This window comes from Rhinolophus ferrumequinum, chromosome 4 (genome assembly GCF_004115265.2).
Source record: "Rhinolophus ferrumequinum isolate MPI-CBG mRhiFer1 chromosome 4, mRhiFer1_v1.p, whole genome shotgun sequence".
Lineage (NCBI taxonomy): Eukaryota > Metazoa > Chordata > Mammalia > Chiroptera > Rhinolophidae > Rhinolophus > Rhinolophus ferrumequinum.
The window spans coordinates 63117549-63134227 of NC_046287.1; the positions used below are offsets into that span (position 1 = coordinate 63117549).

The 16679-nt window shown below is 35.9% G+C and overlaps 1 protein-coding gene across 5 annotated transcripts in view; it reads right to left on the reverse strand.

Moving 5' to 3' along the window:
* Window positions 1-294: 294 nt before the first annotated feature.
* UNC5D (unc-5 netrin receptor D) overlaps window positions 295-16679 on the reverse strand; it is a 512115-nt gene continuing 495730 nt past the window's right edge. For all 5 annotated transcript variants that reach the window (XM_033105078.1, XM_033105080.1, XM_033105081.1 and 2 more), the window contains one exon: window positions 295-6907. In XM_033105078.1, the coding sequence (XP_032960969.1) occupies window positions 6703-6907 (205 nt within the window). In that variant the 3' untranslated portion in view covers window positions 295-6702. The remainder of the gene's footprint in view (window positions 6908-16679) is intronic.

Sequence of the window (16679 nt, forward strand, 5' to 3'; positions counted from 1 at the left end):
TACATATAAAAGGTTCCAGAAATCTATTCATTTTATTCCATAGCTTTCCAAACTTAATTTGAAAAACAACAAACCAAACAAACAAACAAACAAAAAAAACCACAAAAGCATGTGTTATCTCTCTATGGGAATGGTATTTTGTTTAAAAAAACATTTTGGAAAATATTGGTTTAAAGCAATTTTTAATCTTCTTTTAATTTATAACCAAGTAGTTTAAACTGTCTGAGAACATCATACTGTTTAAACTGGCTCTGGCCAGCTCTAGGTAGTTATGATTAAATTCTTGGGAGCTTTCAGCATTTAAAACCATTTAAAACGGATTCAACCTGTCATGATGTACTTGAAATGTGAAACGTTGTACTTATTTTCTTAACATTTCCCCATGGAGAGGCAGAACATTTTCTATACAGTCTGTAAAAATAACCCAAGCATTTTGAGGAATTAGGTGAACGGTTATCTCAGTTGTGGTGGCTAAGATTATCTCAGAGTATATAAAACTATATCCCAAGAAAGTTATGTGTGTGTATGTGTGTGTTGGGATGTTAGAAGATATTCTTATCTTTGCTTCTGTAGCCATAGTTTCTCCTTAAGACCAGAAGGAGAAATTAGGTCCAATATGTTAACAAGTATTTAGAAATTGTCTTTGATATGAAGGGCATTCCAGCTCCTGATAGGATATGGCAGATGTGTAGAGGGGTCCCTCTTTGGGATTTCAGAGTGCCACTCATGAAGTATCCTAAAATGTCAATAAAAGACTCTTTATTCATAAATAACTGATATGCAGTAATTTACGTCTGTACATTTATCTTGAAAAGTCTGTAACCATCCAGTTTTTTTGCAAACTCTACATAAAACATCCAAACCGTCCATTTTGTTCAATACAATATAACACAGCTGTTTGGCATTACCAAATATATATGTATATATATTTATAGATATGTACATGTGCTGAAAAAGAAGCCAGTGCAGCCTTTTCTAAGAAGTCCATCCAAGTATTTACTGTACAACATTCAGAATTTACATTGATAATACAAGGCACAAAAAGTGTGGTATGAAGCCAAGGCCATGCTTTATTCAAACTCTCTCCTCTGGCTTGCTCACTCCTTCAGCCTCATGTCAAATTAAGTGTTCAGTTTTTGTGTTGTTTGTTGTCGGCTTTGAATACATCAAACAAAAGTTGAGGGTGGTATGAATTTGAGATATGAATCACTTGAAAGAACCACCCCCTCTCCCTCACTCATGCACCGTCCCCAAATAAACAGAACAAAATGAAATGTTTTGAAATTCTTCCATACAGAAATAGAAGTGAACAATTACTCATATTTTTTGAGTTTGGGTTAGAAGAATATGCCAGCTTCCCTCTAATTGCTTATATTTGCAATGTTACTAGGTCGACACGTATAGGATTGCATGTACCAATTAGAAACAATTATGAAGAATGGGAAATTTTAGTCAGTCTTTATTTCAATTTAGAAAAAGAAAACATTGTTTTCCTGACCAGAAAATTTTCAAAGACTGAGTTTTTTCCCACTTTCTCAAAGAGAGGTTTTGAATGGGAGCAACCGACATAATCTAGGACAAGCCTTAGAGAATGTTTTTGATTGAAATTTTTTAGTTACCCTCTGATGACTCTTAGATCAGAGCCTCCTGGTAAGGGGTGATCTCCCTTTAGCATCACCAGAGTTCACTAATGGAGGGACATTAGAATTATTAGATCTATTTCTGATTATAATGTGTGTGTTTCAGTAATGGGGTTAAAACATGATATTCTGCTTACAAACTCCCTCAAATATCATCTTTCCTTTACATGATTCAACAGAACCACTGTTAAATCTACCATATCAAATTTTAAGGGAATTGTACAATTTGTCCAGTTTTGGAATTTGTATGTAAATAATGCTTGAAATAGTGAAATACTTTTTTGGGTTTAGCAAAATTTGAGGCAAAAGGACATTTTCATTGTAACCATGCCTTTTGTAAAAATATTAAACATACGTTTCCATTCATGCAAAGAATTACATTATCAACTTTAGTGATATATTTTATAATTTAAGGCTATAACTTTTTGGGGAAAAAGATGTACCCCTTGCCAAACTCAATATTAGTGGTCGGGGAGCACATTTTTAAGCTTAGGCCTAAACACGAAGCTTACTGCCTTTTTTAATCTTTGGGTTCAGATGGAGGGTGGGTTCTAAGACATGAAGTTGAACGTTACTGTCTTAGGCCCACCTCATGAGGACATTCCAAATCCATGATCTTCATAGCAAAAGGAAAAAGCAAAGTAGCTGCTTCAAAAACCACAATTATTCTATGTGAGTTAAATTTCCTACTTCAGATCACAGTACTACACACTAGTGACTAACAGCCAGGTCTGATTTCCATCCCCTTTTATCTTTTGAAAAAAATATAACATACAAATTACCATTTTGATTTTTGTGGACGACCCTGGAGTAGGGATGTGAGAAGTCCGTGGGAGACACTGGCTCTCCTAGAATTGCTTTTGCAAAAAACACCACATGCTGTCAATACAGCCAAACAGCTTTATAACTGCAGCTTTTGAAAGAGTTTGGAAAGTAAAAACACAAAATATGCAACACATCTAAGATTAGTAACATTTCTCACTTTGTGACATTTGACAAAATACATTTTTGTTTGTAGTTCAGAAAAATTCTATGCAGACAAAACAGTGGAAACTGCGGAAACGGTGGTCATTCAGCTTTTGGCTAAAGCATCAATTTCAAATACAGCATTATGGCAACTAACATCAAAAGGCTAATAAAATTTTGTCACTATCTGTAGGACAACATTTTGCTCTCCCACTTGCTGTGGATGTCACCTCTGGTCCAGTCAATGGGAGTTACTAGGGATTCAGAACTTTGTAATGTTTCATGAGGAAAATTAATGAAAATGGGCCACAGAGTGGGCCAGAGAAGCACATTTCTCAGCTCCGTCCTGGTTCCTGTGACCTTCACATATCTGGAACAAAGACCTCTGAGAGAACTTTATCTTCAACACATTTGGTAGCTTTCACATATTATTCAACACCTTTACAGAGGGACTAAGAAATTGAAGAGAAAAATGGTGAAAAGGAAAGACAAAAGCACATCAAAAGAATTTCTGACATTTTGAAATTCACAGGTAAATTTGCCAGAAGTTTGGCAAGTGTAGAATACTCTCTAAAATCATTTATACCATTTTAATATTCCATCTTAGCGTATCAATCCTGATGTTGAGATAGTTGTAATAAATCCAAAACTTTTAATCCAAAAATAATATTTAGTCATTTGACTTAATATCCCTTTCCTTAACTGAAAGAAAACTATAGGGAATATGGCAAAGCATAATTCTTGCAGTTGGAGATAAAAATAATAAAAATAAAAAAAGAGAAATGTTCTCTTCTTTAAAGAGAACCGTATCAATTCCTATTCATCTCTTACAAAAAGGCCAATAAAATTTTTGTGGGAGTATATTTGAGTTTTATGAGACTTTCTGTACCGGTAAATGAAGTTTGCATTTAAATCCATAGAGTGAGCTTCCTTTTGGCTTAAAGGATTTTAATATAAAGTGGTAAGATTGTGCAAGCAATGTTATAAAAACTGTAGATTATTTTTATGATGCTGCAGTCTGATGAAGCTGTGAAGTGCGCCATTTTGGTGGCATGATTTTAAGTCATGTTTAAAGCATGACTATTAGACTTAAATGGCTTTGAGGACTTAACGACTTGGCATTAAGTGGGATGTTTTGTAAAAATTTTAAGTAACCTACCAAGTAGTAAGGCCATTTTTAATTTCTTGGTTCATTTTGCTTTAGGTCAATAAGACTTCTAAAATAAGTACTTGGACTGACGAGTAAATCTCTTTCAAGAGGGACATTTGTATTGTGCAGGCAAATATTAAAATAGAACAAGGGTTTAGGTCACAGTGAGTAACCACAGGTTTAAGTGTCATATAAGTCTATCTGATCTGCAATTTCCTGTTCCCCTTGCACCATATACACACACCCCCACCAACCCACCGGTCTATAAATCTCACAAACATGGGTTCTTTTTGGAAATCTATTGTAAAATACTGCACAATTCTAACATGCAATGGCCACATCATTTCATACATTTTTGTAGAAATACTATGAAGGATCCTAGCAGAATTAAATAATAGAGAACTGTAAAGAGGAGCAAAAGGGACTGAAAGATGGACTTGAGCCTTGGGCTGAAATCAGAGGTGAATCATGTTAATTTGCTTCCTTTGCATTCCTACAAAAACTGAATGTGATGATCAAATGTATTTATAAAACCCAAACCAAAAAAAAAAAAAAAAAAAAAAAAATCCATGGAGGAAATTCCAGACATTCAGGGATCGATAATAACCTCTTATCTTAAAAACAGCCTAGATAGATTCTAGGGAAAACATTACAATTTTTCATCTGTTTTAAAATATAAAAAATATATCAAAAATCTAAAAAAGATCTGTGTGGAGTCACAGAATAGATGAAACAATTATAAGGCCAATTAGAAGGGAAGAGGAAAAAAGGGTAGGATGGTTTAAAACAAAAAATCCTGCAAGAGAATTTTACTAACAAAATCTCTATAATGTGTTTTCTACTAGTTATTATTTAACAATTAATGCAGATTATTTCTTCATCCCAGCCGTGCCAGTTAATCTCAAGTTTATTTTGGGTGATTGACCATCTACTTCCACTTCTTTCTCTTTCAAGAATCATATCAGGAATGTGAAATGATTTACACTTTCATGCTTTCTCTCTATTGTTCCCTAGAAGGAATAAACAAGTTGAGCACACTAGCAAAAGGATGTTTTCATGATCTAGATATAGTATTCTGAAAATATGCTTGACAGTTCTAAGAGGAGTTGTTTGTTCTATATAACATGCCTTTGGTTCCTGAGAAAAGCAAGATGCTTTTGAATGTCATGTAGCAAAGCCTTCTGTTGCATACAGGGGACCATATATACCACACTTTAGTTAGAGAAAATAACCAACTCATTCAAGGATTCTTCAATGCCTTACCCATGTATCATACATTCATCCTACCTTTAGGTCTTTTTTTGCTTAATTCACAACATTTTTTTAAACATGGGACCTACAAAAACGTTGTTAAAAAAAACTGATCATATCCCCGATGCCAAGTACTCTCCATCTCCCCCATTTCCTGACTAGTTTTATTTTATCTCAGTGTGGCCAACCTCTAAGTAGCTGATCAGCCTTGTGATTAATCTAGGTCCTTGACTTTGGTTGTCCTAATTGTGGACAGTTGATTAAAGCATCCGCCAGAAGATAAGCAGGAGCAGATCTTTTCATCTTTAGTTTACCAGGACATCTTGTCAAAATGATTACATAGGATAAAAGACAAAGTGTTAAGATGGGGGACATGAATTGTCTGGATTTCAATTCTCTACAATATTAATGCCTCTTATTTAAAATATAAAGCAGTATGCTAATGGTGCTATAGAGAAAGCATACTTGGTAAGGTTGAGTTGTCAGAACTTGATGGCTCCCTGAACAATGCATATGGTTTCTAGGACATTGTGGTAGAGGTCTATTTACTCAGATATTATTTAGAGCAAAGACTATTTGCTAATTTCCCAAGAGGCAAAAGGAGGGTGACCTATAGCTCTCTGGAGAGATTTGGTGATAACACATTACCAAAAGACTAGGAAATTTCTTGAATCTAGATTGAAAAGTACAGTAAAACCTTCTCATCCTCTTATAACGACAATGTTGGGGAAGTGGATCAACGCTTGCATACAAGAAGTAGAGCTTATATGAGGCCTGTGGCATCTGCAGTTCATATGTTTCCTTGGACCTAATTTGATCTCTCTCGTCTCAAAATCCATGTAATAAGCTGTGTGCGAACAGTACTCTGCAATTTGAGCGGCTTAGCTGAAAATAGAGATGGCCTGCTTTGTTGAGTTGGAAGAAATACATTTCCATATTGAAAAGTCTAATTATGTTGCTTGAAACTTCTCCTCTACCATAATGGGTAAGGAAGGTGAAGAAAGAATGGGGTAGATTTGTCCTAGAAGAAAATGAAGGTGGGGTACACTGCAATAACTAGTTTGTGGTCTATATCTCTTGATCTTGTTTCCATTAAGTGCCTAGGATAGATAAGGAATTGGTTGGTGCTGGTGTGATGTACTCAGATTCTAAATTCTAAATGACCTCCTTGACGTTGAAGTCATACAAATGGGTTGACAACCCTGTTTCACTTACTTCTGAAAGCCAGTTTTACAATGATTGCCGACATCACAGATGCCAGTTGGTAGAAAACTCTTGACAATCTGGTACCAGAATCAGCTTGCCCTTTTGGGCACATCATTAAAAACCTGTTTTCAAACATGCACTTTTCATTTTCTGCTTTCCCCGCTTTATTGTAGCTCATCTTTTCCCACAGTAACTTCTATTTAGATATGTCTTCACTTTTATCCTTGCCATCCCAAATCTGAGAAGTTCATCAAGTGTTAACCCCAGTATGGATTCAGAGGAGACAGCCTTCTATTTAAGAGAGCTTATACTTTTCCCTATTAACATATTTTACCTATATAAAATTCAGTTTTTCAACCAGGGATTCTCACTGATTGTGAATGAAGGCTGAATTTCCAAAATGCCATGGGGCAGAAAGCTGCCTGTTTCTTCCACTTAAAGCAAATGTCCCGAAGCTGGCCATCACTCTGTCTCTTGAGAGGAAGTGGACTAGAGTCCATTTTGCCTGCTGTAGTTAAAGTCGGCTTCATCGAGCTGAGATTCTGTAATGTTCGAGAGTTTCGTGTGTGTCCTCCCAATCTCTTCAAGGGCACAGGCCAGGGAGTCAAGGTCACCATCGTGTTGATGACGAGCTTCCCACAGGTTCAAAATGACAGCAGATGGGCTACTTTGTGTAGCAAAATAAGATAAATTCCTAGACAGACAGTTAAATAAACAAAAAAGAATATTAAAACAAAAATGAAAATAGAAATAAAGGAACACATAAAAATCACTTATATGAGAATTAAAAATGAATTATGGATATTATTATAATAGGAGTGCAAAGCTCCTTTGAGGCAGGTCTGGGGCACTCTAGTTTATATACCAACACTCAACTGAAATTGTACTCTGGAATGTTACTAATGACCTTCTTACCCTCCAATTTTTTTTGAATCCTCATCTTCCTTGAGTTGTGTGTGTGTGTTTCTCCTTTGACTACATCCTTTGAAAAGCTCTTTCATTAGCTTATGTGATGATGTAACTCATTCCTATTTTTTCAAGATAGCTGACCCCTTTTTAATCTCTCCCTTGGTAAACTGTCAAGGTTATATCTTTGATTTCTTCTTTTTTCCCTGCTCAGTGGGCTCATGTACTAAATGGATTAGTTACCAAATCTAAGTGGACAATGTGTAAATCTGCACCTCCAGTCTTAGAGGTTAATGTGAGCTAGTTACAGATCTCTAAATGACCTTGGAATTGCTCCAATTAAATGTCTCTCCACATCCTCAGACTTAACACATCAGAAATGTTTATAATCTTCAGGATCCAAATGGCCCCATTCTAACTATAACAAATATCTCGGTAATTAACAACTATCTTTTCAATCTGTCACACTAGGGCATTTATTTTTGACTCTTCCCTTTATGTTGTTTATTTCTTTTTGACATATTCATTAGCTTCACATTTCTCCATTCATACTACTTACATTTAATTTATGCTCTATCATTTTATGGCCTGAATCGCAGCAAAAATCTTACAGCTTGTTATGCCTCCGAACTCTAATATGCCCTTCATTCTTTCTTCAATTATCAGATATCTACTCAACTTGTTTTCAACGACTTCCTTCGTCTAGCCTCAACCTACCTGAGGTGATATGTATATATTTTTACTTAGTATTCTTTTGTCCTTTCAGCCATTAGTGCTGACTCAGGTCACACTTTGCTTTGTGCTTTCATTCAATCTATTCTGTTCACTAGGAGTGCCCACTTTCTCTCTTTATAGTTTGTTTATCAAGATCCTATGCTCCTACAATGCCTGGTTCAATTCTCATCTCCTGTTTGCTCAATATGATTTATTTCTTCTCTGAATTCTTTCAATGCTTGTACTTAAATTTTCATGTGAGTAAAATGCTTATATATTTCATGTGAGTGAACTTGGTCTTCCCAGTTGGATTACAGACAAGGGGAAGGAGCATAGCTAATAATTTTCTAATTCTGTAACAGCACTTATCATAATACTATGACAGGTGTTTATTCACTATCCATCAACTGAGTAATTGATTGCCATGAGCTTTTTTTTCAGACTATATGGGATCGTCAGTGAAAATAAATGGTAGCCTTTTACCTAATAACTTTTGTATGATGAAGACTAAGGCAACACTAAGGATTAAAGGTCACAGTTTTTCATGGGTAGGTTTTACAGCAAGGATAGAAATGTCACCTCTGGCAAAATTCTGATGAGTTAAAAAGAGTTTCCAGAGTTAACCAAGAATTGCCTATTTTGAAGATGGTATTACTTTCCATCAACACACTCGGCATATAATCACAAAGTAGACTCATAGCAAAGAACACTTGGAAGAGAAGACAAGCTTTTAAGGGCACTTGACCATTTACAAGCAACACACACACACACACACACACACACACAGAATAATTTTGAGTAAATTTTATTCAAAGGTCTTAAGGGACTGTTTAAAGCTAGTTGGTTACCAAATAGCATAAGTATCAGGTTACTAGACATATTTTCCACTACATCTGAATCTTTAACCGAGAAAGGGAGAAGGCCAGCTTAAAAATGTTCTCTCTAGTATCTTTGTCTTTCATCTTTTCTTTCCTACTTTCTCCACCCCCACCACATCAGCCCTAGAATCAAATATCGTTATGCATTTCTACAGTAATAGAAATGGCCAAGGAAACTTCTTTTGGGTAGTTGAAGTGATCCTACTTTCTCTTATTTAAGAACTTGTTTTGAATATTGCCACTTCTTCCTGGTCATGTTGAGCTGTTTGTAGAGAAGGTTGTAGTATCAGGTAAGGAAATTGGTACACCGCAACTGGTGCTCAGGCAGAATACAAACTAGAGAAACAGCTGAGAAAGAGGCAAACAGAGAGTAGGTCTGAGTGGGCTCTGGGGGTGGGGGCTGTGTGACAATCTCTTTCCATGAAATTTATGAGAATAATGACCATGAACATACATTTGTTCCTGGCATGTAAATGATAATTTATGCTCTCCATTTCAAAAAGAAAAATAATAATGCCAGAAAACATGAGAATAAAAGCAGCACAGATTTCTCATCATGTTACTGAGAGCTTATATTTTGTACCTGCTGTTGAACAACCATGAACTCGTTAGTGTCCTCTGAATGTGACGAGAATCCTAAAGTGTCACCCCAATGTTACACTTTATTCTATAGCAACGGTTAATAAGCTATTTCTGGCAAGGGCCAGATAATAAATATTTTTTACTTTAGGAAACACATATGGTATCTACAGCACAAGTAAATTCTGCCATAGTAGTGTGAAATCAGCCATAGAGAGTACATAAGTGAATGAGCAAGGCTGTGTTCCAATAAAACTTTATTTAGAGACACTGAAATGTGAATGTCATACAGTTTTCACATGTCACACAATATTACTTTCTTTGATTTTTTTTCCTGATCATTTAAAAAATGCAAAACCCATTCTAGATCCTGGACTACACAGCAGCAGGTTGTGGGCCAGATTTGGCCTGAAGGCCATAATGCTGATCCCCATCCAACACTGTCTTAAAACCCAACCTAGATTTCCAGAGGTAGTAGCAATTTGAGAGAAGATTAAACTACACTTTTTGTTTTGTACTACATTTGAAAATAAGAACCTAGAGGGTCAACAATGCTACATCCCAGAGCTACATGTTCTGCTTCAAACCCTCTGAGAGTTGTTTGGGATCTTTGACATTTCAAGAGATGAGAGGAAGACCTGGCCATAAAAACATAATAATAATACTCTAGGAGAGGCATGCAGAATATGTTTTGGGGGTTGTAATGAATCTTTTTTCCCAACACAATATTTTAAAACATCATAAATCCACGGTGTTATAAATACATCTGCCTAGAGGAAGAGGAACAGAGTGGAGAATGACTCCTGCCAGCCACTTAGTTCTGAAAAGTCCTGATCTGTAGAATAGGCACCAAGGGTTAAAGGAAACTAAGTGATCAAAAATGGCAGAAATATAATTCTCATTTGGCACAGGTCTCTGAACATATTGGAGCAGTGAAATGTGTTCCCCAAAGCATGTTTCAGATTTATTCCCTGAATTTGTTTAAGGACGCTTGCTCAGCATAACACACACAAATCTCAAATTCCACTTAATTTTAGTAGATACATATAGGAACATATCAGCCTTATTAAAAATGATTCAATAAGCTTTGTGATAAACAGACATCCTATTAAACTATATTCACCTATTTATATCAGAATAATTAATATATAAAAGACCCTAAATCCTAACGAAATAGGCTATTCCTCAAATACAGTTAAATTACTTTACTGCTTGCATGGGTACAGATGCATTATGATTTTTTGAAAATTAGTATACCATATATTCATTTGGTTATCTTCAAACCATGCTTTTGAAATTATTCTGATCCTAATCTATGGGATCCATTTCTCTTCATAATTATGCTGGTGCATTTGGACACAAGCAAGCAGGTGCACACACAATTCAGGGAGCATTGCTAATACTAGAAAGTAGAATTCATAGCAATAGTTTTAAGCAATGTCCTGAATATCTTTGAGATGTGTATATATAAATGAGAACATTTAGCAAACACAGTAGTCCTGAAATTCAGGTGAATGCCTTTAAATAAAACTTATTCTTTTTCCTTTCTCTTTGAAATATGTTTAAAGAAATGAATGTCTGCTCTCAGATGCTTCAAATTGTTACTTTTTTATGCACTGAACTTTGGGGAACCTTTTGTCATAGCCTTTTCAAATTCTGATTGAGGAAATTTCAAAAAATAATATATTTTTTTGTGGTGTCACAAAGATGCTATATGCAATGCAGGTAAGATTATCTACTCTGTACATTTTAGGAATTTACTTCGAATCATTGTAAGTCTTCAGTTCAATTTATTTGTCCTAAGCCCTATAGACTCAATGACTTTATCTCTTCCTTTGGAACCCTCACTGAAAGAGTACAGATAAATGGTAAAAAACACATGCTAAGACAGTGGAATAGATTTATCCATGTGAGTTCATTGAGTAGTAATGGTTTATTAAGTTTAATTTCATTAGTTGAGCCTACATGCTTTCTATTCACCTGAGTTCCTAAGGGTTTGTTTTATTACCTCGATTAATTGTATCTGTCTGAGACTTCTCTATCTCATTTCTGATCCCCAGATAAAATCCCATGCTTTATGTGGAAACCAGGGAAGAACTAGGAACATGAATCTTTATCTTAGTGATTTTACTACCTAGACACAGGCCAACTTATAATGTTGTACATGGATCACAAACTGAATTTTTATATAGACCCTTCAGTTTTCAAAATACATCTTCAAACTAATGACCGTGTTAAACTAATAATGGAAATTCGGTTAGGTTTGAGGGTTTTTAGAAACAGCCACTGTGCCGTCTGTTTCCTTCTTTGGGGACAAACAGGAGGGGAGAATTGATGGACCATGATAACATTCTGTCATATAAAGTCTTTATAGACTATTGTAACACAGGGCTAATTTTATGAAAAGGAAACATGTCGAGGTGTCTAGTCAATGAGAATTTGTAGATACCACCCTTTCTTTAGTACCTGAAAGCAGTATTCAAATGCAAGAGTCTTAGGGAATAGTAACATCCAAGTCCTCAGGTAACAGAGATTAGAAAATAGTAATGGAGGAAGGCACAGATCTGAGAAATGCACTGAAGAGCTACCGAGGGCACATTTGACTTCTAGCTGGATTTTTGCCTGACTTAGTGTTCTTAGTTCTATCAGACTGTTCTGGTCTATAAGGGTCTCCTTTCCATTCTGGATCCCACATAACAAAGCTTTTATTTTAGTTATTCAGAACCATATTGCCTGGGGCCAATATACCTATTTGCAAGCTGTATGCTCATCTTGTGACTAATTGTGAGAATGAATTCCCCACTAAAATATAGCAGGGGACCACATTTGAGCTGCAGTGTAATATCCTTAGCATTGATGATACCTCATACCAAGTACCATAATTTCATTCAGAATTTAGGATCTCACATGACAATTTCAAGTAGAAGGGAGTACTTATACCTATAACATGAAGGCTGCAAGTTTGTTTATATTCTACAACCCGTTGCAATTTACATCTAAGTCTACTTTTTTTTTAGACATTAAAAAGTATATTTAAAAATATCTTCTTTCTGAGTGGTACAAAAATGGAAAATTAAGTTTAGCTACCTATAATAAATTAGGAAATACCATTTTAAGAATAGTGCATAATCCTACTACATAGTACCAAGTAGAAAATTGAAACATAGTCTAATGAAAAAAAAATCTTAATGTCCCAGCTATCATCCTAATTGTCTCATTGAATGAAAGCCTCTAATGTGACCAAAACCAACGCTCCATATGGTTCTTCATATGCAAATAGAAGACAAAAACAAAAACAAAATATTTATTCTGAACGGTAGTAATTGGCCACACCATACGCATTTGGCCCATTCATCAAGGCTTCATCTACAAACTTCAGTCTCACTGGGTACTCAACAAACAGCAAAGAAGCTATCAGGAGAAAGCAAGTCAGTGTTCCATTTTTTAAGAATACGCACAAAATGTGCACCATAATGTCTATTTCTCCCTTGTGCCTTCAAATGAAAGAAAGCTGGTATGGAGAACCTAAAAGGAAAGAATACAGGCAACTGAAAACATGCTGAGTCCCACTTTGTCTTGTGCTAAGAGTGGTGACTTAATTCTTTTAAGCCAATTAATTTGGTAATAAAATTCCCCTCATAGTTCTGCCTTTTGCCAATTCCATTATCTTGTCCTTGAAAGGAAACAGCAAAGATTCTTTCTTCTTTGGAAATGTATCGAAAACCCTGGAGCTTTCAGGACCACCTATGAGTTACCAAATAAAAATAAAGCCAATTGCAGACTCTGTTCTCAATTCTCCAGTTTCATTACTGACAGGATAAGCCTATCAATTTTTCATATTTGGAAATGAAAGGCATCAAAAACTACCAAATCAAATCTCTACTTTTCTTTGAATTAGGGTATATTATGGAAAAATAGGCTTCATTTAAATTAATTTTCTACTTCAATAACCTTGAGATATTTTCAAGCATTTTCAGGGTGATACAGAATGACCACCATTTGTTCCAAGAGGAAAGACCACTGTGCTAATCCTGAATGAGAGAAGGGTGAAATATTTAGACTCCTCCCTTTGCAAAATACTCAATATGTGTTTGAATAAAACCTCAAAAATAATTGAAGAGAAATAGTTAATCACTTAAGGGTGCTCCAATAAATTAGGTATAATCATTCCTATAATTTCATTTTCTCAAATTACGAAAACATCATATTCAGACATCCTGACAGCGTCAGCTTTTCTAGTACTGCATGAGATAGCACTTGTGAATGGGGATCATTTAGACTATAAAGGGACGTGGCATGTCCATCTTTTCTGAAAATTATATTAGCTTAAAGGAGGAAAATTTATTCCATCAAAGGCCAGCACAAATTCTCCCCTTGCTTAGAAGGAACACAATGCCCTGTGTCATCACTCCCTGGGGTTTACAGTGGGAGCAAGACTTTGGTTCTCCTGGAGGAACATAAAAGCTACTTTTCTATATCACTTTTAGGTTGGACACCTGACACTTACAAACCATATACAGCTTCTTCATGGCTGAATTTGTCCCAGGGCTGTCTGTTCTCACTTCGTATTAGTGGGTAGTTTCATGAGTCATTGAATTTGGTGGAATGAAGCCCAAATACCCATCACTTTGCTGTGTTGGGTCTCTCTGGCCTCACTGTAAAGGCTCTTTCAATTTCAGACCCTGCATAAGTCACAACCAGAAAATCAGATTTGAGCTCCATCATAGCTTGCCTCCAATGACTTATGTAATGCTAGCTATCCCCTTATGTATTCATTCTCCTTGAAAGAGTCATGAAGGTTGTTTTTTGGAAATGGGAGCCTCACATCCATTTTTACATTTAAAGCTTAAGAACGTATTTTCTAGCCTCTAGCTTGGAGAACCAGGAAAGCTTAGTTTGGTGTAATCATAGTAAATGCCAAAACACAGGAATGAAAATATCCAGTCTTAGTGATCACTGAATGACCATCCTTAGTTGAAGCAGGCATTCTCCATCCATTTCCTCCTCATCATCTCTCCTTTTCCTCCCTTCTTCCTTTACCCAAAAGAAAATTGGCGCTGGGACTGTTCCACTTCTAGTGAATTCTCAAAAATTATTCAGAGCTAGATTAATAAGCTGCCTTGTGACCTTCGTCTGTCCTCTCCCACTGCCCTCTGGCCATTTCATTGTTCCTGTGCATCCAATTAAGAGTGTGGACAGAGGGAATGAAAGGATATGGCTTTAATGTGAGACGATTCTGCTTCTCATTAGAGGTCCCGTTAAAAGGTTTGATGGAAAAACAAGTTATTATAGTACTGCTTATCTGCCAGGAGTTTTGAAGAATTTCATTTGTTCATGATTTCTTCATTACCCATGAATACTAACATCTAAAATACATTTATTTGACCTATTTTGACCAGTTGACCAGTAAGAAATCTGGAAGTGCTTAAAATTTTCAAATAAGTATACTATTATAAAAAATATTAATAAGATGTAATTTATCTGTTATTTCCTATTTTGGAATCCTTTCTTCCATTTCATTTCAGCTGCTCCCCCTCTATCCAGCCTCTCATATCTCATGCACTTTATCCAGCATCTGTTCCCATAGTAACTTGGTCAAGCTGGCTATGTTTTCACAAGGGTTTTGGGAATATGAAAATCATGAGGCCTAAAAAAAGAAAGACCTAATGGTATTCAGTACTATCTATGACCTGAGAGAAAAGACAGGAAGTCTCCACAATGTTAGCCATGTAACTGGTTTTCTTTTGAGGCCAACTTTCAAAATCCTTTGATGCTTATTCATATCAGTTCTATTTATTAGCAGGCAAGTTTTTAAGGTCAAGTATGCTATCCAGTGAAAAAGGTCATGTCATTCACTTAAAAACATTTAGTGAATTTCCCCTAAGTAGATATGTTTAACTGTAATTTTTAAAAAAATTTAAAAAGTATCATAAAAATACAAAGAGCTATGGAAGTGTAGAGATGGGAGAATACTTCTAGCTGAAATAGTTAGTTTCCAATATTGTTTAGTCCTCAGCAATGTTCCCCACCAGCTACTCCTGTGTAATCAATTCTTTATTTCTGAGCCCTACCCACCTACCAGTCACATGTGGCCAAGAACACTGAAGTGAAGAGTTATTGCACCTGAATTTATAGAATAAATGTGCAATTTCAGCTTTGAAATAAAGGAAGTATGGGCTCTGAGTAATAGTCAAAGTTTGCTCACAGAATCTATGATTCAACTTATCTATGACATACTTTGCTAGGCTGTGGAGTTTATTTAGCATGATCCATATGCCAGGCAAGTTGCAAGGCCACCTGCGTTGCCACCTTATAGCACACACCACTGCCATTTCTTACACTCTCATGGATTGCTGAGCCTTTCACTTTATATTCCATGTCTTTTCTCTCCTATTCAGACCTAAGTAGAAACTCGTTTGGCAAAAAAGCAGATTATCGTTGATGACATTTGCATTTACCAAAAGGAGGGTAAGAGAATATTTTCTCTGGCAAGAAAATAAAAGCCAACGTTTCCCTCTACTTCCTTTGCAAACTCCTTCTTCATGATTTGAAGGCTGTTGCTTTATAGCTTTTTAAAAGGAAGGGAAGAGTCAGGTAAAAGTGTTGTCACGAAATCAAAGTAGATAAATTCTCTGAATAGAAGGACTGCCTATGTGATTTGGGATCATCCTTCTCGTGTGATCCCAGAGTTGATGAAATCTCAAGTACAAAACAGCTTTCTTACCCAATAACATTGGCCTATAGACAATATCAGATTTTTGTGTTTTAACACACATTGATAATTACTTCTATATTATTTATAACCATAAGAGGGCATGACCAATGATTTGGGATTACACAAAAGGAAGTTGTGATAAATTACGTCTGAAAACCCCCTTTATCTATGTCACACGTTTCTTCCCATGTAGAAAAAGATACATTTTTGGTCCAGGAATGAAAACATAAAAGGAACTCAACAATTTCTGGAAAATGAGAATGAGCTAACATGGTGCAAGGTGGTTTTCAGTAGTCTTTCTCTTGTTCTACTTCTGTGAATGCCTTGGGGGCCATTTCTGCTGGAACCACACTGTCCTGTGCCCCTTTTCCCAAGAAGCTTAGATGCAGAGCAGAATGGAGAAGCCTTAGCTCCAGGTGTTACTCTGACTGAAGCGATAAGATCCTGTGGAAGTTTGACTAAGTGAGGGCAGACTCATTTAAATGAGGGGTAGCAAACTATTACAGGCCAGATATGGGTCATTGCCTGTTTTAGTAAATAAAGCTTATTGGAACACAGCTATGCCTATTTGTTTATGCATTTTTCTCTGGCTGATTCACACTACAGAAGCAGAGCTGAATAGTTGCCGAGTAGTTGCAACAGATACCATATGGCCTAAACAATTTACTATCTGG